The sequence below is a fragment of the Lissotriton vulgaris genome, chromosome 7, assembly GCF_964263255.1.
Source record: "Lissotriton vulgaris chromosome 7, aLisVul1.2, whole genome shotgun sequence".
NCBI classification, from domain to species: Eukaryota; Metazoa; Chordata; class Amphibia; order Caudata; family Salamandridae; genus Lissotriton; species Lissotriton vulgaris.
Genome location: NC_141695.1, coordinates 1,395,657,228 through 1,395,680,282, shown reverse-complemented (window position 1 = coordinate 1,395,680,282; position 23,055 = coordinate 1,395,657,228). Strand labels below are relative to the sequence as shown.

At 49.4% G+C, this 23,055-nt stretch overlaps 1 protein-coding gene across 1 annotated transcript in view; it reads left to right on the top strand.

Annotated features, from left to right (window-relative positions):
- Positions 1 to 23,055, top strand: part of LOC147705703 (mitogen-activated protein kinase 1-like) — a 426,270-nt gene that overhangs the window by 155,738 nt on the left and 247,477 nt on the right. Inside the window, exon 3 of the mRNA XM_086932128.1 lies at positions 6,686 to 6,875. Coding sequence (XP_086788254.1) covers positions 6,686 to 6,875 — 190 coding nt within the window. The remainder of the gene's footprint in view (positions 1 to 6,685; positions 6,876 to 23,055) is intronic.

The window sequence follows — 23,055 nt, the reverse complement described above, 5'->3', positions numbered from 1 at the left end:
ACACATATGCTCATAGCATGGCCATCACTCACATTCTTCACTCCATCTCTGCCAATGGCTAAAAACAATCTGGGGATGGAGGCGATGCCCATGCGCACTGTAGTCCAGGGGAGGAGCCACCTATCTCGTGATACTTCGAAGACTCTTCCAGGACAACAATGTGCAATCATCCGGACCCAACACTAGGTGGCGATCTATGCACAGATATGAATGTCAGCAGCCCTACATGCCAAGAACAGATGCATACTGGTAAGTAGCATTTGCATTTCTCGACTTAACTCCTGCGTAGTGGACGTGCTCCAGGTAGATTAGTCATATATATATATATATATATATATATATATATATATATATATATATATATATATATATATATATATATATATAAAAATTTGAAGTTCTTGCATTGTGGGTGCTGCTCTAAACTGTATTTTGTGTGCCCCCCCCCCCCCCCCCCCCCCCCCCCGGAATGTGGCGACAGTGACCTGTCCAATCATAGGGTGTGGATGAGGATGACTTATGCATGCTTGCACCTACAAAAACGAGCATTAAAAATGCAATAGGTCTTGCCTTTTATTTAGTTAAAGCCATTTGCTTTGCTAATGGTATTGTATAGCATAGCAAATGGCGTTAACTTAATGAAAGGCGAGATCTATTGCATTTGCTTGTTTTAAAAGTTGTTTTATGACATGTCATGCAAAGACCACGCCAAGAGGCCTGCTAACATATTTCTATAGTAACGCATCCTTTAGCGATATACTTCCAGACATAGAATATGGCCGCCTCCATTAACCATAGCATCTATACCCTTGCCCTGCGCTGATTGCGACTAGGCACATGGGCTGGACCCATTGGTGGGATCCTGCTAAGAGGAGGTGACTGGGCTCAAACAGGCAACGAAAATACCTCTCACAGCTAACGACACACCATTCCCTGTTGATCGTTGTGCCCAATATCAAACAGGGAAATGTCTCACAGATCTCAACCCTGAGCCTCCTATTGGCCCTCGCGGAAGAACTTCGATGCTCAGTGCTTGAAGTGAAGAAATAGAAGTGCAGGTACTCTGTACCAGAGTACCTGCTTGTTTCTGAGAAGTGCCGGTACTTTACAATTAAAAGTATTAAGACGCCTTTATGGAGTGGAATGGGCAGAGATATTAAATCGGTTGATCGATAATCCTATTGTCCATAATCGGGGAGGGTGTCCGATGTGACAGGAGTACATGTCCGTGGGGATGTGGGCTTCCACGTGGCCCTTTATAGCAAACTCCCGAAACTAGAACGAGTGGATGCAGGAAGGGCTCTTGTGAGAAAATGCCATCTTTCATGCATTGGTATGCCCCCACTTTTTTCTGAACTGCTGATGTGCTTTGAGTGTGCCCTGGGTTTCTGCCAACCATGCACCCAGGGCCGGTGTTCCTTCCCTAAAACTGTGCCGAAACTAAAACCCAATTGGCATCTCTGGCCACCTTTCAGCCCCTAGTAAATGGTACCCTAGGTACCCAGGGCTTGGTGACCAGGGAAGAGCCCTGAGGGCCGCAGCACTTATTGTGCCACCCTCAGGGGCCCTGTACCCTGACACCCACACACTGCCTTTGCAGGCTGAGTGTCTAAGTACAGAACTGAACAAAGAGTCGACATGGCACACATCCCTGTGGGCCATGGCACACATCCCTGTGGGCCATGCCCACAGAACCCACTGCCCTAGCATACTTCAGTCACCCCTCTAGCTGGGTTCCCTATGAAAGAGGTGTGGGCACCGGTGCATGACCCCTGTGCCCCTACAGTACCCAGGGCCATTCCTGGGCACTGTAAGTGCAGTGATGCCATTGAGTATATGGTGCTGGGAGGTTGTCATTACGAACTCCACAGCACCATAATGGCTACACTGAAGACTGACAAGTTTGGTACCAAACTTCTCAGCACATTAAACCCGCACTGATGCCAGTGTGGAATTTAATGTAAAATGCACCAGAAGGCATCTTAGAGATGCCTGATGGTGACTCCAGAGCTAAGCCATTATGCTGCAGCTCTGGCAGATGTTGTCAAGTTTGAAGGTTTTCACTGTATTGAATGGCTAAAAGAACTACGGGGACTTCTTGTATAGTTAAAGCTGGAACACCTATGGGGCACTAATAATGTGGCTAGTTTTCCTTCGAAAGCAAAATTGAAAGAACTATATTGGGAGATGGTGTATGTAACAATGTTCTGTAAAGGATCCCAATCAAAATTGACAACTCGCTTTTGTGATATAAAAATGTACCCGTCATGCGAAACATATTGGGATATAATTGAACGACCACATGACAGGAAACTATACTTCAAATTTCGTATAGGAACATTACCAGTGAATGCTTTTAAAAAACACTGGTCTCCAATGTGGGATGAACATTGCTATTATTGTAAGGATCAAATAGAGCACATTTCCCATTTGTTGTTCTGTTGCCCATTGTATGCCAGCCCTAGGCGCAAATGGCTAAAGCCAGTGTGCTTAAATATTGGTACCCGTAGTCAATCGACAGCCCTCAGAATACTAGAATCCGATTGTTCCACACCATTTGTAGTTGCTGTAGCTAAATTTCTCGCTTGGGCATGGGCAATCCGCACTTGCACTTTAATGTCAAATATAATAACAACATGAAATATGGCTGCTATAATTTAATCATTCCGTTGTATGAATTGTCTTTTTAAAAGAAGAATAACTTTTATGAATATTGGAAAAATTTATTTTGTATTTTTAACATGTATAGCATTCGACTGTCAATGTTTAATATGTGTTTTAGAAAGTATTTTTAGCTGTAGTATTTATTGTAATAGGGTTAGGAAGGATGCTTTTATGACAAATGTCAAATAAAGCTTTGAAATTTGATGCCCCCTGAAAACCTAACATACAGTCCACATCTGGGCTGAGTGGCTGCAGAGGCTGCCACACAGCAGACACGTTGCTGGGTGGAGAGCCCCCCTCTCTCCTGGGCCTACAACAATGCACATCCTGGTCGAGGTGCTAGGTCTCCTCCCCCAGGATAGGCAGGTGGAAGCTTCAAAGGCATGCGCCTTTGTGAGCTTCTCCAGACCATTTGCTGTACCCAGCAACTGGCCCTCACCAGTCCTGACCCCCCTCTCTGGGGGGAAGACTGGCGGGAAAAACTAGGTCCGGAAGGGGGGGTGCCAGCCGCTGCCAACCCCACCCCTCGAGTGGGGGAGACTAGGTAAAGCACGACCCGGGCTCCGGCCATTTTGAAGATGGGGAGCCCTGCCCAATCCCAGCTAGGCTCCTGCCCCCCCTCCCACAGGAGAGGAGCAGGCTAGGGGGTGGACCAACCCCAGGACAGGGACCTATTGGCCCCTGTCCTTGCCTACCTGTAAACGTCCCTAAATTCAATATTTAGTGGCTCCCTGAACCTTCCTTCCACAGATCCCGATAAGAAAAGACGACCAAGAGGAAGAAGAACCGCCGTGCAGCGGCTAACAACGGGACGACAACCACCGGCCTGTCGATCCTGGAACCTGCTCCTGCCTAAATCCCGGCGACTCCTGCGGACAGCAACCTTTGGACACCCAGAGAACCTGCCTGCCTTGACCCTTTTAAAGTCTGGGACTCCCATCAGCAGAGGCTCTGCTGCAACAACCCCCCCCCCCCTGGTGCTAGCCAAGAAGCACCGGACCAGCCCACTCTGCACATGCGCCCGGCCCGAGTGATCCAAGACCACGAGGACGTCCCCCCAGCGACTGGGACCCGAATTCTTTCTCACAGCTCTGCAGTGCCACAGAGACTTGAGCCAGACCACAAAAAGGCAACATGCAATCGGGAGCGCAAATACTAGGGGGACACCAGGCAGGAACGTATGGCTGTCGGTGTGCCTTGGCTATGCAAACTCAACCGAACTATGTGCAAGAGCTGTTATTTTTATAGCATCTATAATATTAGAATGAGCAAAAAACAAGGATTGGTGACATTAGGACAATCTACTTTATTACTAAACAATCAGTCATTGCGAAAGCAAGTACATGGCTACCAGATACATTATTCCCACAGAAATATTGCTTACAGAATGCGGTTTCGGGTTTGCTGTGTGCCACCTAAAATGGTCAAGTAAAGTGCTCGAATTACGGTGCGCCTCAGACAGACGGCGCTCGGTAATTGCTAATTTGAATGCTCTGTGGACCTGGCACCTGCTAATTAAATGTTTGAACCCCGGAAGAGGGGCTCTGGCGTCTTCCATCAATCGAAGTTCCATAAACGAACTATAACATAGGCTGTTAATCTAACACAAATTGAGAACAGTTCAACGCCACAATTCAGAGTCCACTATACAAAAACGTAATATTGTTAATTTTTAGTTTAAATACTGGAAAACGCCAGGCTGGGAGGAGACTGAAAATGTCCTTTAATGATTAGTCATTACAATATTCTAAGATATGAAATGCATGCAGTCAGGATATTTTCCCTGGAACATTATGCACAATTATCTAGGTACAATCTCATAGCATGGAAATAAATAAAATAAACATGCGTGCGCAATCAAGTCTGCCCGTAAAGCACAGAGATAATCAGTGTAGTAAGATAACAAACAAGCATTTGCAATGCAATAGGTCTTGTATTTAAGCGAGTTGAAGCTATTGACATTGTAAAGGACTGCCTATTATTTTTGTTTTTTAAAACCTAAATAAAAGGCATTGTCATTTACAATGCCAATAGCTTAAACTCGCGTAAATGCGAGACCTATTGCATTGTAAATGCTTGTTAAATACACTGCACCCTCCCTCGGGGTTGTCCTTAGGGTAACATATGTTTAGAAAAAGAAAAAAGGGAAGGTTTGGACCTGGCAAAAGGTTTATTTTGCCACTTCGACATGGCCGTGTTCACTTCACTCACAGTTCCTGCAATAGCAGGCTTAAAACATGGTTAAGTACCACTTTAGCGGGTGGCACAGTCAGTAATGCAGGCCAGCTTTAATTTAATTTCAGGCCCTAGGTACATGGAGTATCACTTTACTAGGGATTTATAAGTTAATTAAATATGCTAATATGGGATGAACTAATGTTACTATGTTTAGGGAGAGAGCACATCAGAATTGGTTAACAAAGTGCACAGAGTCCCAATACCAACAAAAACTAGGTCAAAACGTAGAGGGGGCAGGAAAAAAGTTGGCGGGAAGGGGAGACCACCTTATGGCTGTCGGGTCTAATAGTATGGGAGGCTAGAAACCATGTCTTGTCTAATAACTGTAAAATGAAGGGAGACCCCTTTCTATTAGAACTGTTAATCTTCAAATCTGAAAAGTATAGGCTTCTAGCAATCCCCTTCCAGGTCTTTACCTCTGATTTTCTCATTTGTTGCTCATTCCTAGTTCCTGAGGGACTCAATCCGGGCTGTTTTTTTCCTCTATTTCTTTGTGGTGTGTGTTTGCATGCTAATTGCATGTGCTGGCCAGTCTGTCAGTAACAAAGGTTCACACATTCTCTGGTCTGCATGCTTTTTTTTTTTAATCAATTTTTAACACATTGTGGTGTACTGAACAAAAATGTATGCATAGATGGAAAATGCTGCATAACCCAAGCTAGCTAAAACAGCTTTTTCTTTTGCAATTGGTACTCCGAATAAGACTATAAGTAGCTAATTGTATCTGTATATCAAGCAGTGAGGGAAGTATGTAGTGGAGCATGAGTGAACGGCAGTTGGAAAAGCAGCGTCACAAAACTTTGTCAAAAATGCGATCTTCTCTGAGACTGTTACAGCTTTCTCTCAAATGGTGGTACGGCTCTGCTCAGCATCTCCCCACCACCAGGATGGATGCCAAATCCAATTCAAGCCCTTACACAGCGTAGTTATTCAAGGGACTTTTCCACATTGGGTGGCTTATTCGCTTCCACAACCGAACTTGAAATCCTCTAGTGTAGTTGCTTTTGTGTCTGTCGGGAACCCTGTCATTTGCTAGACCTCTGGTGGCTTAATTTGAGCCACGGTTTTGGATACAACTGATTTCGAGAGCTGCTTTTTCAGTTTTGCTAGAAGGATTTAATCTTTCACCACTTACTCCAGTTATCTCTCTACATACCAGTGGATAGCTCGATGATCTCCAACTTGATGCTTTCTCCTGCTGAGAGATCCCACTTCCCACGGAGCTGGAGTAGAGTTACTTCTGCTTTGGCGACCCCATCAATGGCTCTGTTTTTCAGTTTACACAACGCTTGGCAGTCACCATACTTCACATCTTCCAGCCATTTAGCATCTTTACCCCATAGCTGTTTTTTAAAATTATGTTATCTTCATTTTAATGTTAACGCTCTTGTTGGCCGAGACCCTGACTTTCTACCTTGAGGTATTCCTGCCCCAATACAGCCTCCAGTGTGTAGACAGTCACACATGATTGGAGATGGATTGTTACCCACTGCTCCAGTTAGTCGTAGCCCCTCAGTCCATACATTCTAGCCCCAACATCTATCCATTGCCATTGCCTCGGTCTGTAATGGTTTGTTGAAACAGCAAGACCGTTTCAGATCTCAACACAGGCGCTTGTGTTGTGCCATCTTGTTTTCCATTTACGGTAGAGATCAATCCCCTTTTTTGTGCGTGTTCCACTATATGTGGTGCTTTACATGTGTTTTGTCCTAAGATCAAAGGTATCTTCCTTGACATCCCTCGTTGCCTCTCACTCCCTGGGAGTGAGGCATTTGTTTCACAGGTATATTGTGCAAGATCTGATGGAGACTGACTTATACAAGCTCCTAAAAACTCAGCAGCTCAGCAACGACCACATCTGTTATTTCCTCTACCAGATACTGCGTGGCTTGAAGTACATCCACTCTGCCAATGTGCTGCACCGTGACCTGAAGCCCTCCAACCTGCTTATCAACACCACCTGCGACCTTAAGGTGATTATCTTCATACAGCCTATAACTATTTTACAGTGCCCTGGGGTGTATTAGTTGAATAAGTCTGAGAAGAAGCCATCGGTAAGAAATTCTTCTATTTTAGAAGTTTTCCAAACCCACCTTCTTCATCATGATTGGTTATTTTTTGTGACAGTTGGGGACAATAATCCCCATTCTGTAGGTAAGTCTTTCCCTGTCAACAAATTGATCCCTGGTGGTATGGTGTGATATATATATATAGTATATTTACAGTGACTCTGTGGCACTCCGTGCACAGGATGAAAACATTGATTGCTGCAAGCACAAGAATGCTTGGGAAGGCTGGTAGCTGTGCCAAATACAGCTCAAGACTTAACCTATTGAGGAATGTTGCAGAACATACACTAATTATTTTCCAGTGGACATGTACATAATATGAAGTTTATCTTATACAGTTTTTTGATATTGCTCGGATAGCATGTAATGTTATGCATACATGCTTTCTTTTAAATGTTTAAAACTAAGTATAACAAACTATACAATTAACGAAAGGGTATACCCATATACATCGGTGCTTTAGGCTCTGGAATCATTTTTAAGGGCAGACATTTTCATGAAAAATGGTTGGCCTCTTGTATGTCAGCATTTCTCACATGTTTGGTTTAAACGCAACCTTTCAATTGTGATGTTTTAATGAAATTGCATGCCGGTTCCTAGTGACAGCTTCCAAAAATATATGAATAGAATCTGTTGTTGGTATCAAAGTTTTTTTTTTTTTAAACATATTTGTTGCAGCTTTCCAGAGCGAAATGTTTTTTACAAAGTATTGCTCAGGTGTCAGCAATTTTACGGTCAGCAGTTTAGTTTTAAGTACAGTTTGTTGTTGTAAATTATGCTGCCTTTGTGATCTGTGCACAGCCGGAGCAGTAACAGTCCTCAATGCCAGCTTTAGGGGTTGGCATGCTATCTTTAGGGTATGCACAAAGTATGGTGCCCAGATTACTTTTGGTTTTTCCATACTGTCTTCAGGTTCAGTCTGACAGTTTGTGTGGTCCTGGGACAGCTATTGATTTCTTGGTAAAATCTTCTGTGGGCTTGTCTTGGCACAACAAATTGCCAGCAAGGGGCACAGGTTGAGCTACTTAGTAAAGATATTAGAATCACAAGATCTCCACTCAATTTGTTTCTTAAATTAGGAGAGAAAGATATATTTTAGCTACATCTGTTTAAATGTGTCCCTGTTAATACGTAATTTTGATCATGTAATGCATTAGTGCTGGGGTGAAGTCAAACAGATTGATGGTGCCTGGGATGTGACTGACTGCTAATATTCGGCACCCTTTTAGATGCAAGATAAATAAATGACTGATTTGGGGTCCCAACCCATTCGGGTTTTCTAAAGGGATCCTGATGACTTGCTAGCGTTGTAAATCTTAGTCATTTCATTCAGATGTTTGACTGAGCTATAATTTCGGAGACACATTTCTGATGTGACTGACTTCATTGTACCCTAATAGGTTTATACAGGTTTACCAACATGTATGGCCATTTCTCAGTTCTCTGTCTGTCACTAGTAATGATGACCTGCGACTCTTTGCTCTAAGATTGCCCATCTTTCAGAAACGACCCTCTTACTATAGTGATGCCAATGTGTTGAGTGCTGTGCAATGCCTTTCACATGCTTTGAAGCAAGCTTTAAGGGGTACTTTGGCTATAATCTTGAACTTTATGCATATTGCACTGGTCATGGTGCCACTCAGCAGATATGAAATATACTCTTCTGATGGATACATTTGCCAGTGGATTCCTCACCTTGTGAATATCCCCTGCGTCAGCAACATTCGGAAATTCTTTTGTAGCTCCACGCCGACGTGGACGATGTCTCAGAAGCACGGCATCGCGTGCGGCTCCGCTGATGTCACCGACTCCATAATAGACCCACGTCGGCGTGATGACATCATTTCCCTTTTTTCCGCGTTGTCGATGCTAACGGTTTTTCTAGGGATCCTTAGTAGCTACGTGGTAACTCTGTTACTGTTGATTATTTCTAGTGTTTTCTTGTTTCCTGTTGAGATGTCTTCGAAGAAGACTGGGTTCAAGCCGTGCGGAGAGTGCGGGAAGATGTCTAGAACGGATCCGCATGAAGACTGCGTATGGTGCCTTTCTTCTGACCAACGTGTCCAAGGGTGTCCATGCTGCAAGAAAATGAACCCCAAGGCACTGAGAGAAAGAGAGGCGAAGCTTCTTGTAGCGAAGATGAAAGGCAAGAAAGATAGAGTTCGAGGTCACGGTCAAGGTCGTGTTCGAGGTCCCGCTCGAGGTCTCCTTCGAGGTAGTCTTCGGGGCATGCTTCTCGATCCAAGAAGCAGCACAAGAAGAGGAAGCATGGGTCTCGACGCCAATTGTGAAGTATTCGGACACTGTCGCAATCTCCAGGTAGAAGACATTGGAAGGATTATGTGTCTCCTCCTGTTGTTCCGGATCCGGAAGGTGAGACTTCGCCTGTAGAGTTTCCAGAGCAGTCTCCGGCTCCAGATCCGTCTCCGGCGCCGTCCCATTCTCCACCTTGAGAAGAGGAAGAGGCTCCATTGCCAGAAGGGTCTGCGACTCTGGAGCATCATCCAGAGGATTGGCTGACACAGTTCCTGCACCTCGGCAGAAACGGCCTGAGGGTCAATACTTTCCATTTCCAGGCCCAGGACAAGACCCTTTGCATTATTTAAATGCTATGTATGGTGTCTTCTCGAGAGCCATGTACCCCTCTGGAGCACCGACTGGTCCCATGGGTCTGATGGCCTTTAACCTGGGCGTCCCTCAGGCATATGCACCGGCGCCGTTTATGCCGACTCCGGCTGGGCATTTTCCGGCGCCGAGGACGTCGACGCAGATTCCATTTTTACCGGCTCCGGTCCGACCTCGTGTACTCCATACTGATCCACCGGCTCAGAGTTCGACGCCGGCACCAGCTCCGTCTGTCGGTTGTGGCTCCGTCGACGCCGACCCCGAAGATGAGGTCTAGGCGGGAGGCCCAAAGGCTTTTGGAGGAGCGTAGATATAGAGCGCAGGAGATTGAAGGTGAGCTACCAGACTCAGATGACTTCTTTGAAGAACTTAAGGAGGCTAGTAGTCTGGAATTATCTCCAGAGTGGGAACTTTCCTCAACTCCAGACGTCCCTTCGAAGGATGTTGCGCCATATCACATGATGATCAGAAAGGCAGTTGAACTATTGGATCTCAATCTGCCCACTGCGGAGTTTAAGTCGAACATTTTGACTGAGGTACTCCATTCTCCCTCTTCAGTGGTGGAACCTATGCTGTCTTTTCATGAGGCAATTACAGAGCATGTCTTGGAAGTGTGGAGAAAGTCCTTCTCATCACCTGCTGTATCAAGGGCTGTGGCTAGGAGATATATGGTGGCTCCTGGAGATCCTGACTTTCTCTCAACTCGTCAGTCTCCAGAGAGTCTAGTTTTATAGGCAGCCTGTTCCAAGACATCAACTGGAGCTTTTCCGCAGGTACCTGCTGATAAGGAGTCTAAAAAGCTAGACCAATCGGCTAAGAAGGTATTCTCTTCAGCTAGCATGGCTCTCGGGTCCACAAATGCCATGTGCCTTCTAGGACTCTATATACATGCTTTGATGGACTCTGCAAAACAGTTGGTAGACCAGAGGTACATCAGGTAAGAGAAACAGAGGATTTGGGACATTTTCCTTTCGCTCTTACAAACAACCACAGCAGCAGCAACAGCAGCAGAATCCTCTGTTCAAGTCGTACAGGGGTAGAAACAGAGCCGCCCAAGAGGTCGTCAAGCCTCCTCCTCCTCCTCCTCCTCCTCCTCCTCCTCCTCCTCCTCCTCCTCCTCCTCCTCCTCCTCCTCCTCCTCCTCCTCCTCCTCCTCCTCCTCCCACCCTCTTCCCACCCTCTTCCCACCCTCTTCTTCTTCCCACCCTCTTCCCACCCTCTTCTTCTTCCCACCCTCTTCCCACCCTCTTCCCACCCTCCTCTTCTTCCCACCCTCTTCCCACCCTCCTCTTCCTCTTCCCACCCTCTTCCCACCCTCTTCCCCCTCTTCCACCCTCTTCCCACCCTCTTCCCACCCTCTTCCCACCCTCTTCCCACCCTCTTCCTCCTCCCACCCTCTTCCCACCCTCCTCCTCCCACCCTCTTCCCACCCTCCTCTTCCCACCCTTCTTCCCACCCTCCTCTTCCTCTTCCCACCCTCTTCCCACCCTCCTCTTCCTCTTCCCACCCTCTCCCACCCTCTTCCCACCCTCCTCTTCCCACCCTCCTCTTCCTCTTCCCACCCTCCTCCCACCCTCCTCTTCCTCTTCCCACCCTCCTCTCCCTCTTCCACCCTCTTCCCACCCTCTTCCCACCCTCCTCTTCCTCTTCCCACCCTCCTCTTCCTCTTCCACCCTCCTCTTCCTCTTCCACCCTCCTCTTCCTCTTCCCACCCTCTTCCCACCCTCCTCTTCCTCTTCCACCCTCTTCCCACACCTCCTCTTCCTCTTCCCACCCTCTTCCCACCCTCCTCTTCCCACCCTCTTCCCACCCTCTTCCTCTTCCCACCCTCTTCCCACCCTCTTCCTCCTCCTCCTCCTCCCACCCTCTTCCTCCTCCTCCTCCTCCCACCCTCTTCCCACCCTCTTCCCACCCTCTTCCTCCTCCTCCTCCTCCTCCCACCCTCTTCCCACCCTCTTCCCACCCTCTTCCCACCCTCCTCTTCCTCTTCCCACCCTCTTCCTCCTCCTCCTCCTCCTCCACTCTTCCCACCCTCTTCCTCCTCCTCCTCCTCCTCCCACTCTTCCCACCCTCTTCCCACCCTCCTCTTCCTCTTCCCACCCTCTTCCCACCCTCTTCCTCCTCCTCCTCTTCCCACCTCTTCCTCCTCCTCCTCTTCCCACCCTCTTCCTCCTCCTCCTCTTCCACCCTCTTCCTCTTCCCACCCTCTTCCCACCCTCTTCCTCTTCCCACCCTCTTCCCACCCTCTTCCTCTTCCCACCCTCTTCCACCCTCTTCCTCCTCCTCCTCCCACCCTCCTCTTCCTCTTCCCACCCTCTTCCTCCTCCTCTTCCCACCCTCTTCCCACCCTCCTCCTCCTCTTCCCACCCTCTTCCCACCCTCCTCTTCCTCTTCCCACCCTCTTCCCACCCCCTCCTCCCACCCTCTTCCCACCCTCTTCCTCCTCCTCCCACCCTCTTCCCACCCTCTTCCCACCCTCTTCCTCCTCTTCCCACCCTCTTCCCACCCTCTTCCTCCTCTTCCCACCCTCCTCCCACCCTCCTCCTCCTCTTCCCACCCTCCTCCTCCTCTTCCCACCCTCCTCCTCCTCTCCCACCCTCCTCCTCCTCCCCCCACCCTCTTCCCACCCTCCTCCTCCCACCCTCTTCCTCCTCCTCCTCTTCCCACCCTCTTCCTACCCTCTTCCCACCCTCCTCTTCCTCTTCCCACCCTCCTCTTCCTCTTCCCACCCTCCTCTTCCTCTTCCCACCCTCCTCTTCCCACCCTCCTCTTCCTCTTCCCACCCTCCTCTTCCCACCCTCCTCTTCCTCTTCCCACCCTCCTCTTCCTCTTCCCACCCTCCTCTTCCCACCCTCCTCTTCCTCTTCCCACCCTCTTCCTCCTCCTCCTCCCACCCTCTTCCCACCCTCCTCCTCCTCTTCCCACCCTCTTCCCCACCCTCTTCCCACCCCCTTCCCACCCTCCTCTTCCTCTTCCACCCTCTTCTCTTCCTCTTCCCACCCTCTTCTCTTCCTCTTCTCTTCCTCTTCCCACCCTCTTCTCACCCTCCTCTTCCTCTTCCCACCCTCTTCTCTTCCTCTTCCCACCCTCTTCTCACCCTCCTCTTCCTCTTCCCACCCTCCTCTTCCTCTTCCCACCCTCCTCTTCCTCTTCCCACCCTCCTCTTCCTCTTCCCACCCTCCTCTTCCTCTTCCCACCCTCCTCTTCCCACCCTCTTCCCACCCTCCTCTTCCTCTTCCCACCCTCCTCTTCCTCTTCCACCCTCTTCCCACCCTCCTCTTCCTCTTCCCACCCTCTTCCCACCCTCCTCTTCCCACCCTCCTCTTCCTCTTCCCACCCTCCTCTTCCTCTTCCACCCTCCTCTCACCCTCCTCTTCCTCATCCCACCCTCCTCTTCCTCTTCCCACCCTCCTCTTCCTCTTCCCACCCTCCTCTTCCTCTTCCACCCTCCTCTTCCTCTTCCCACCCTCCTCTTCCTCTTCCCATCCTCCTCTTCCTCTTCCCACCCTTTCCTTCCTCTTCCCATCCTCCTCTTCCTCTTCCCACCCTCTTCTCTTCCTCTTCCCACCCTCCTCTTCCTCTTCCCACCCTCTTCCCACCCTCCTCTTCCTCTTCCCACCCTCCTCTTCCTCTTCCCAGCCCTCCTCTTCCTCTTCCCACCCTCCTCTTCCTCTTCCACCCTCCTCTTCCTCTTCCCACCCTCCTCTTCCTCTTCCCACCCTCTCTTCTCTTCCACCCTCCTCTTCCTCTCCACCCTCCTCTTCCTCTTCCCACCCTCCTCTTCTCTTCCCACCCTCCTCTTCCTCTTCCCACCCTCCTCTTCCTCTTCCCACCCTCCTCTTCCCACCCTTTTCCCTTCCTCTTCCCACCCTCTTCTCTTCCTCTTCCCACCCTCTTCTCTTCCTCTTCCCACCCTCTTCTCTTCCTCTTCCCACCCTCTTCTCTTCCTCTTCCCACCCTCTTCTCTTCCTCTTCCCACCCTCTTCTCTTCCTCTTCCCACCCTCTTCTCACCCTCCTCTCTTCCTCTTCCCACCCTCTTCTCTTCCTCTTCCCACCCTCTCTCACCCTCCTCTTGCTCTTCCCACCCTCCTCTTCCTCTTCCCACCCTCCTCTTCCCACCCTCCTCTTCCCACACTCCTCTTCCTCTTCCCACCCTCTTCCTCTTCCACCCTCTTCCTCTTCCCACCCTCCTCTTCCTCTTCCCATCCTCCTCTTCTCACCCTCCTCTTGCTCTTCCCACCCTCCTCTTCTCACCCTCCTCTTGCTCTTCCCACCCTCCTCTTCCTCTTTCCCACCCTCCTCTTCCCACCCTCCTCTTCCCACACTCCCTCTTCCTCTTCCCACCCTCTTCCTCTTCCCACCCTCTTCCCACCCTCCTCTTCCTCTTCCCATCCTCCTCTTCCCACCCTCCTCTTCCTCTTCCCATCCTCCTCTTCCTCTTACCACCCTTTCCCCTTCCTCTTCCCATCCTCCTCTTCCTCTTACCACCCTTTCCCCTTCCACTTACCACCCTTTCCCCTTCCTCTTCCCACCCTCTTCTCTTCCTCTTCCCACCCTCTTCTCTTCCTCTTCCCACCCTCTTCTCTTCCTCTTCTCTTCCTCTTCTCACCCTCTTCTCACCCTCCTCTTCCTCTTCCCACCCTCTTCTCTTCCTCTTCCCACCCTCTTCTCACCCTCCTCTTCCTCTTCCACCCTCCTCTTCCTCTTCCCACCCTCCTCTTCCCACCCTCTTCCCACCCTCCTCTTCCTCTTCCCACCTCTTCCTCTTCCCACCCTCTTCCCACCCTCCTCTTCCTCTTCCCACCCTCTTCCCACCCTCCTCTTCCCACCCTCCTCTTCCTCTTCCCACCCTCCTCTCACCCTCCTCTTCCTCTTCCCACCCTCCTCTTCCTCTTCCCACCCTCCTCTTCCTCTTCCCACCCTCCTCTTCCTCTTCCCACCCTCCTCTTCCTCTTCCCACCCTCCTCTTCCTCTTCCCACCCTCCTCTTCCTCTTCCCACCCTCCTCTTCCCTACCCTCCTCTTCCTCTTCCCACCCTCCTCTTCCCACCCTCCTCTTCCTCTTCCCACCCTCTTCCCGCCCTCCTCTTCCTCTTCCCACCCTCTTCCCGCCTCCTCTTCCTCTTCCCACCCTCTTCCTCTTCCCACCCTCTTCCTCTTCCCACCCTCTTCCTCTTCCCACCCTCTTCCTCTTCCCACCCTCTTCCCACCCTCCTCTTCCTCTTCCCACCCTCTTCCCACCCTCCTCTTCCTCTTCCCACCCTCTTCCCACCCTCCTCTTCCTCTTCCCACCCTCCTCCCACCCTCCTCTTCCTCTTCCCACCCTCCTCTTCCTCTTCCCACCCTCCTCTTCCTCTTCCCACCCTCCTCTTCCTCTTCCCACCCTCCTCTTCCTCTTCCCACCCTCTTCCCACCCTCCTCTTCCTCTTCCTCTTCCACCCTCTTCCCACCCTCCTCTTCCTCTTCCCACCCTCCTCTTCCTCTTCCCACCCTCCTCTTCCTCTTCCCACCCTCCTCTTCCCACCCTCTTCCCACCCTCCTCTTCCCACCCTCCTCTTCCTCTTCCCACCCTCCTCTTCCCACCCTCTTCCTCTTCCCACCCTCTTCCCACCCTCCTCTTCCTCTTCCCACCCTCTTCCCACCCTCCTCTTCCTCTTCCCACCCTCTTCCCACCCTCCTCTTCCTCTTCCCACCCTCTTCCCACCCTCCTCTTCCCACCCTCCTCTTCCCACCCTCCTCTTCCTCTTCCCACCCTCTTCCCACCCTCCTCTTCCTCTTCCCACCCTCTTCCCCACCCTCCTCTTCCTCTTCCCACCCTCTTCCTCTTCCCACCCTCTTCCTCTTCCCACCCTCTTCCTCTTCCCACCCTCTTCCTCTTCCCACCCTCTTCCTCTTACCACCCTCCTCTTCCTCTTACCACCCTCCTCTTCCTCTTACCACCCTCCTCTTCCTCTTACCACCCTCCTCTTCCTCTTACCACCCTCCTCTTCCTCTTCCCACCCTCCTCTTCCTCTTCCCACCCTCCTCTTCCTCTTCCCACCCTCCTCTTCCCACCCTCCTCTTCCCACCCTCCTCTTCCCACCCTCCTCTTCCCACCCTCCTCTTCCCACCCTCTTCCCACCCTCCTCTTCCTCTTCCCACCCTCTTCCTCTTCCCACCCTCTTCCCACCCTCCTCTTCCTCTTCCCACCCTCCTCTTCCTCTTCCCACCCTCTTCCCACCCTCCTCTTCCCACCCTCCTCTTCCTCTTCCCACCCTCTTCCCACCCTCCTCTTCCTCTTCCCACCCTCTTCCCACCCTCCTCTTCCTCTTCCCACCCTCTTCCCACCCTCCTCTTCCCACCCTCCTCTTCCTCTTCCCACCCTCTTCCTCTTCCCACCCTCTTCCCACCCTCTTCCTCTTCCCACCCTCTTCCTCTTCCCACCCTCCTCTTCCTCTTCCCACCCTCCTCTTCCTCTTACCACCCTCCTCTTCCTCTTACCACCCTCCTCTTCCTCTTACCACCCTCCTCTTCCTCTTACCACCCTCCTCTTCCTCTTACCACCCTCCTCTTCCTCTTACCACCCTCCTCTTCCTCTTACCACCCTCCTCTTCCTCTTCCCACCCTCTTCCCACCCTCCTCTTCCTCTTCCCACCCTCTTCCCCTTCCCACCCTCTTCCCACCCTCTTCCTCTTCCCACCCTCTTCCTCTTCCCACCCTCTTCCTCTTCCCACCCTCTTCCTCTTCCCACCCTCTTCCTCTTCCCACCCTCTTCCTCTTCCCACCCTCTTCCTCTTCCCACCCTCTTCCTCTTCCTCTTCCCACCCTCTTCCTTTTCCCACCCTCTTCCTCTTCCCACCCTCCTCTTCCCTACCCTCCTCTTCCCTACCCTCCTCTTCCTCTTCCCACCCTCCTCTTCCCACCCTCCTCTTCCTCTTCCCACCCTCTTCCCACCCTCCTCTTCCTCTTCCCACCCTCTTCCCACCCTCTTCCTCCTCCTCCCACCCTCTTCCCACACTCTTCCCACCCTCCTCTTCCCCTTCCCACCGTCTTCCCACCCTCCTCTTCCCCTTCCCACCCTCTTCTTCCTCTTCCCTCTTCTTCTTATCACAGCAGCATAAAGGGAAGCGCAGAGATATTGCTGTAACCCAAAAGAAATTAAGCCAGAGGAAAGTTAGATATGTTCGGCTTGATCTCATGGGACACTGACACGGCTATCAGTCAAATATTCGCGTGAAAACTGCTACCTCTGACGGCCCTGCTGCTGCTGAGATCACACCTCATTTATTGAGAACGCTACCCCCTGCCCCCTCTGTGACCAATACAATGGTCACATTATGATGCTTTGGCTGCCCTGCCCGTGACCTCCTCTGCCCTTTATTTTCGGATTCAGACAGACTGACAGACGCCACCTGGAAAAGAAAAAGGCTTCAGTCTGGAATTCTTCGCTTGCTGTAAATCTGCTCTCTACCCAGCCAGAACTGGAAAATAGGAGGAGGGCGGCTGCTGAAGAAGAGGCACTACGTTGTACCCACAGCTGACCCAGCCCCACCAGCTTCTCCTGGAAATTGTTCTGAGTGCTTGCCCCGAGGCCCCCCGCCCTCCTCTACAGCTCTGCTCTTTTCACTGCACTGGGGCCTGCAAGAGGATCCTAGACTGCTTGAACTCCAGACTTTTAAATAAACATCAAGTTGGGAAAATTAAAGAATACCTGGTGCATTTTTTTTTAAATATCTAGAAAACGTTGAATGTCTTATCAGCTGTTTTTCATGTTATTTTATTAAATGTATACTACTGCATTGTCTGTGTTCAGGGATTGTGGTATTTTAAAAACATACTGTTTACTTAAAAAAATATATATTGCATATAAGTAGCACCATATGTCCAGTTTCTGTAACAATCCCCCTCCCCCCAGCACCAGAGCCCCTTTCGGACCTCATCCAGGGTCAGACTATGAAAAAAAAATAGGCCCTTGCACTAAGGTCAGACTGACCGTACAGGGCATGGGACGGAGGAGTGGGAGGCTGGTTTTGTATTGGGGCCCGGTTTTGCAGCAGTGCTGTAAAATCGGACCCCAGGGACAAAGCCAGCAGAGCTGTGCAGCTTAATGACTCACTTTTCAAAAACACTCAAATCACTGGAGAGTTCCTTGTAAAGCCAGTCGTTTTTCTGCAACAATAAAAGTCTTAAGATTGATATCTATGGTTGTTTATCTTCCTGCTGGAGAGAGACAGGAGTTTTGTTTGTTGGCAGTTTTGCGTTTTTACTCTTCTAATGTAGCGCACAGGATTAATAGGCATGCTGCAAAGAACGTGCACCATACAGATGGCAGAAATGTATTAAATGTTTCAAAGTTGCACTTAAAGAATGGGCAATGGTAAAGCTCGAACTGTAGTTTGCAGCGGTCAGTAATTGATTAATGCTGATTAAGCCCATCTTTTATAGGGACCTCTAAAAAATAGCTGTTTGTTTCTGTGAAATACACTCCTCAAATTTTGCTTCTAAAATGTCAAGCGCCAACCAGAATTGGAATCAATAGCTAAACTGCAGGTTAGTTGGGTCACTGGCCCCTTTCCACATGAGAGATGACTGGTAGAAATTGCAATAGTATTATGGCTTCTATGTACTAGTAAATGAGTTTACAAAGAGCAACATCTCTCTGACTTTGAAAGTGACTCAAAGTCACAGGACTGCAGAACAGATGAATGCATTCTGCCTTTACTTCTATACTGTAGGGCATGGCCGTAAAAAAGGTACAACATTGTCTAGAAGTTAAAACAAATTATTATATTGCTTGTTAGAAAGTTTGTTAAAAGTGCAAACTTTAAAACATCTGCCAAGAAGATTACACTCAGTAAAGCACAGACAGGAACCTTACAGGAAGATCAAAAAGGCAAGTCAGTAAAGCACAGACAGGAACCTTACAGGAAGATCAAAAAGGCAAGTGGTGTGTGAGGGTCCTTAGGAATGACATTAATGTGCTTACCTCAGAGGTCTACCCAGAGGCCTTCTTTTATGTACCAAACTGCTCATGTGTATCATTCAGGCAGGAACCCAATTCAAAGGATATTCAGGAAGAATCTGTGTCTTACCCTAACAGTGATTTGTGACGTTTATATCAAATAAGCAAACCTATCTGCAATATTGCATTAAAAAGGCTTTACAGTAACTAGGCCGGACTGGCCATTCCAAGCATAAGGCGTTTCCCAGGGCGACTGGAAGGGTAGGCCGCTGGTTTGTGGGGGCTGGTTTTGTAGCAGTGCAAGATTTTTAAAAACACTGTAAAGTTCCTTGTATATTCAGCAGGTTTTGGGCAACAATAAAAGTACCAATATAATTCTGTTTGATCGATGTACCTGCTGGAAAGAGATGGAGGGGAGTATTGTCTAATGGCTGTTTTGACTCCTATAAGGTAGCGGAGAGGGTTAATACGCCTGCTGCAAAGAACTTGTACCATGCATATCAAAAAGCAATAATTTATGTGCATAGCTCAGTGGGTTACTGCTTTTTGTCATTTCCCGAATGAAAATATAATTGTGCCTTTTAATGTCAAGATCGCTCTTGTTTTTTTGTGAGTAGAAGAGTTGGCCAAGCAGTACAAATCAAAAGGTATCTTTTACAGGACACTTTAATACATTTGTACTATACTATGTTTGAGCGGCTAGCTGGCTGACATGAATGTGAAGGAGCCCTTGTGGGTTTCCGTGAGTCAGATCTGATTCTCCTGAAGTGTCCCTTTCTCTTCTGAGCTCTGTTTAACACTTGTGTACAGGATGAGCCTGTATTCCTGTCCTCCATCTTTGAGACAAAAAATACTCATTGATTTCTGAACAATGAGAGTAAAAGAGTTAAGGTAACCAGTTGTTCCTGCTTTATATTTTGCACGCTTTGCATAATCCTGCATTCCCTATGAGCGTTTGATTTTTCCAGAATGTTTTTACTTTTTTTCAGGCAGCGCATAATTTGTATTGAGTCACATCCAGGTGTTTATTACGGGGCTGAATTGGGTTGTAGCTGGAGACAGTGCAAGTTTCACTTAGTGGGGTAGAAGGGTGTTAGGGGGGGATAGGATGTGGAACTATGGCCAGAGCTACCAAATTCGGACCTGCGGAACCTGGTCCAGACTTCGTGACTAGTTAATCAGACCCCTCTCCTGCGGGAGCACAGTCCTCTATTAGACCTTAGAAGGCCCTACTAGACCTTAGAAGGCCCTACTAGACCATTGAAGCTCTGGTCTCTTGGCTCCAGCAGGTGGTCGCTACCGGTGGCCAGTGTGGGTTCACCTTGAAGTCCTGTCCACCACAATCCATACTAAAGTTCACCTCCAGTCGTGTTGGTAGGCATACAAAGAAGCACACCCTAGAGCAGCAGTGACTTTGTCACTGAGGTCCCTGGACCCTTGAGGCCAATCTGCCTCACTCATTGGTACCTACATTGGCCTTGTTTCAGTAGTAATAATGCAACTCAACAGGGACTTGCAAAGCAGAATTTGCATGCACACAAAACTAAGGGGCATGATTACAAGGGCCTTGCATCATGCTTGCACCATGCAACGTGGTACATGCACAACGCAAAGCTCCAAGTAATAATTTAAAAGCCATGTAAAGCCACTTTGCCTGTCTTTGAATAGCTTCCTAAATATGGAGCAATGCAACGCAAGCTACTGCATTGCCTTACTGGGTGGTGTTGCGTCGGAGAATGCAGCAAAATCTGCCCCCATTAACAAAAAACCGCAGACCTGCGCAGCATAATGACTCACTCTTAAACACATGCATCACTGCAGAGTTCCATGTAAGCCCAGTAGTTTTCCTACCACAATAAGTGTGCCACACAACTCACATGGTTTTTGACACAATCACAGATTTACAGGGATTTGTAATCCTAGGAATGCGTCAAAATCTTGCACCTCCCAGGGAAGGCATAACCAGGAGAAATATCTTCTATAATGTTCATAAAAATCGTAGGGCCTCCTGTCATGGAATTTAGACCTGAATTTTATGTTCAGAAATGGTTTGAAAAAGGGAGAAGTGCTGATGAAACTGCATGGCACAGAGACAAATGGTTTATGATTCCACTTATAAGCGTATTTGGGACATTCTGTGATTGGAAACATGTCCCACATTATAAATGCATTTTGATGTAAACAACTTATATATTAAACCTCAAGCATGTTTATCCATTGTTTGAAATAAATAACGTTATAAGTTGGTCTTTGCTGGGGTTATTCATGCTCCATTGCTTTTTGAGGACAGACGACCGTCATATCGGTTGCTGTCATTCCTATTTCTGACAGTGGGTTATATATGCCCTTTGGATAAGAAGGACTACGGGCCCAATCCTATTTATCATTAATCTTTGGATTACCTGAGGTTTCCATACTGCTTTTCCAAGTGTATCTTTGAACATGGAGGTATGTGTGCCAAGACTATAGGCCACTAGGACCGCCTCTGATCCTTGAGGAATAGGTTTGCCAGTCTGTTTATATAAAAGACTGCTCAAGAGGTACCTGAGCGAGGATTCAGGGCCGCATCTGAACTCAGAACCATTTTTTCATCGCTTTTTTGAACAAAAGGACATTGAATAGAACGAGGACTGAAAACGTTTGGAATATCCTATATATATATTTTTTTTTTTGTTTAAAAGATTTATATTAGGATTTTTGCAAATACAGAAGACCAGCCATACGAAAAATATATAATTAACTTAATACAATAAACAGTAGGCAAAAATCATATGAAATAGATATGCTACAGGAAAAAAGAAGAGAAAATGGAGGGAAAAGGAAAGGAGGAAAAAAGATAGGAGAGAGAAAAGCAAAGAGGTGAAAGAAAAAAAAAGTAATCCAAATATAGTATAAGATGAATGTTTGCATAAGAGAAAATATTGAAAGAAATATCACGAAGGTTTGGTAGAAAGATAAGTAGTAAAAGGAAGCCAAAGGAGGTCAGATTTGATTTTCAGAGAGATAGAAGATGAAGCAATTGCAATTCTATGTTAATCGCAAATAAAATTCCACCAAATATTTATAGACAGTTTAGAGTTATCTTTCCACAGAGATAAAATAACTTTAAAAGCAAGAGCAATAAAAAGATCCAACAATCTTGTAGAAGTAGGTACAATGTCCAAAGCATGTGATCTGAAAGAGACACGTTAGTGATAGATTCCTTACCTTAGAATATCCCCAGGCGTCAGACTGGATCCGGAAACTTTTGCGTAGCAGTACCCTTGCGCGTCGGTAGGCGTCGTCTGCGGCTCCGCGTCCGTCGTGGGCGCCGTGATGACTTCGTCGGAGTACTTAGACGCCGCCTCCGGGTGCTGACGTCAGTTCTTCTTTTTTCCGCGCCAGCCAGCGCAGATCTGGAAAGAGCAGTTCCCTAGTCACTTTTTGACTAAGTTTTGGTGATCTTTTGATCCATTTCGAAGTCTGTATGACTCCGACGGTGCCTGTAGGGATGCCCGGATTCAAGCATTGCGACGAGTGCGACCGTACCATGTCAGTCACGGATCCCCAGCGCCTGTGCCTGACGTGTTTGGGCATCGACCATGACGACGAGGCCCGCCCCGACTGTCGGGCCCTTTCGAGGAAGGCCAGGCGGGAGCGGTCCCGCAGGCGACTCTAACTCCGGCAGTCGGCCCCGCGCCGTGTGAGGTCCCGGTCCCACGGGAGGTCGAGGGACCGGTCGCGGGGACGGAGCCGTCACAGCTCCGGGAGTCGGCACCACTCCTCCGGGTCCAAGTCGTCAAGTAAGAAGCATAAGAAGTCGAAGAGACATCATCGCTCTTCTGACTCCCCCCCCCCCCCCCCCCCCCCCCCGCGATGCGGCCGGGGGTTCGGGTGACACCGCCCACGCGGCTCCTCGGGAGTCGCGGGCGCCGCGTTCGGCCCCATACCCTCCGGTCCCTGGGCTGAACGCGACGCCGGAGGAGATTGAGCGTTTCCTCATGGCCATGAGGTCCCTTTCTCCTTCGGACCCAGCGAACCCGTCTGGGGGCCCTAGTGGGTCGGGGGCTTCGACCCCGACGCCGTCGGGTGCTTCGACGCCGCAGCCGCCTTCGGGCGCGGGGCCCCACCATCCCGACACCGCCGGTGCCCTCGGTACAGCGACCCCGGCACAGTCAGCGCCTTCGGGCCCGGCGCCGCTGGACCCTCCTCGGGCGATGGATCGTCACTGGTGGACCTTACGACCCCCCCGGCGTCGGTCCGTGTGGTGTCCCCTCCGGCGCCGTCCTCGGGCGACGCCGTCCCCGATGCCTCCTTTCATTCGGTTCCGACGTCGGGACGACACCTATCGGCGCCGATCCCGATGCCGTTTGGAGATTTTAGCTTCTACGAACCGACCTCATATAATTACGACCCTGAGTCTCAGAAGATGAGGGATGAGGAGGATTGGGAGGGGTCTGAGGACCCTCTGGCCAGGGAGTGCCAGTCTAACATGGACTGGGCAGGAGACCTTGGGGAGGCCAGTGGCCTGGACACCTC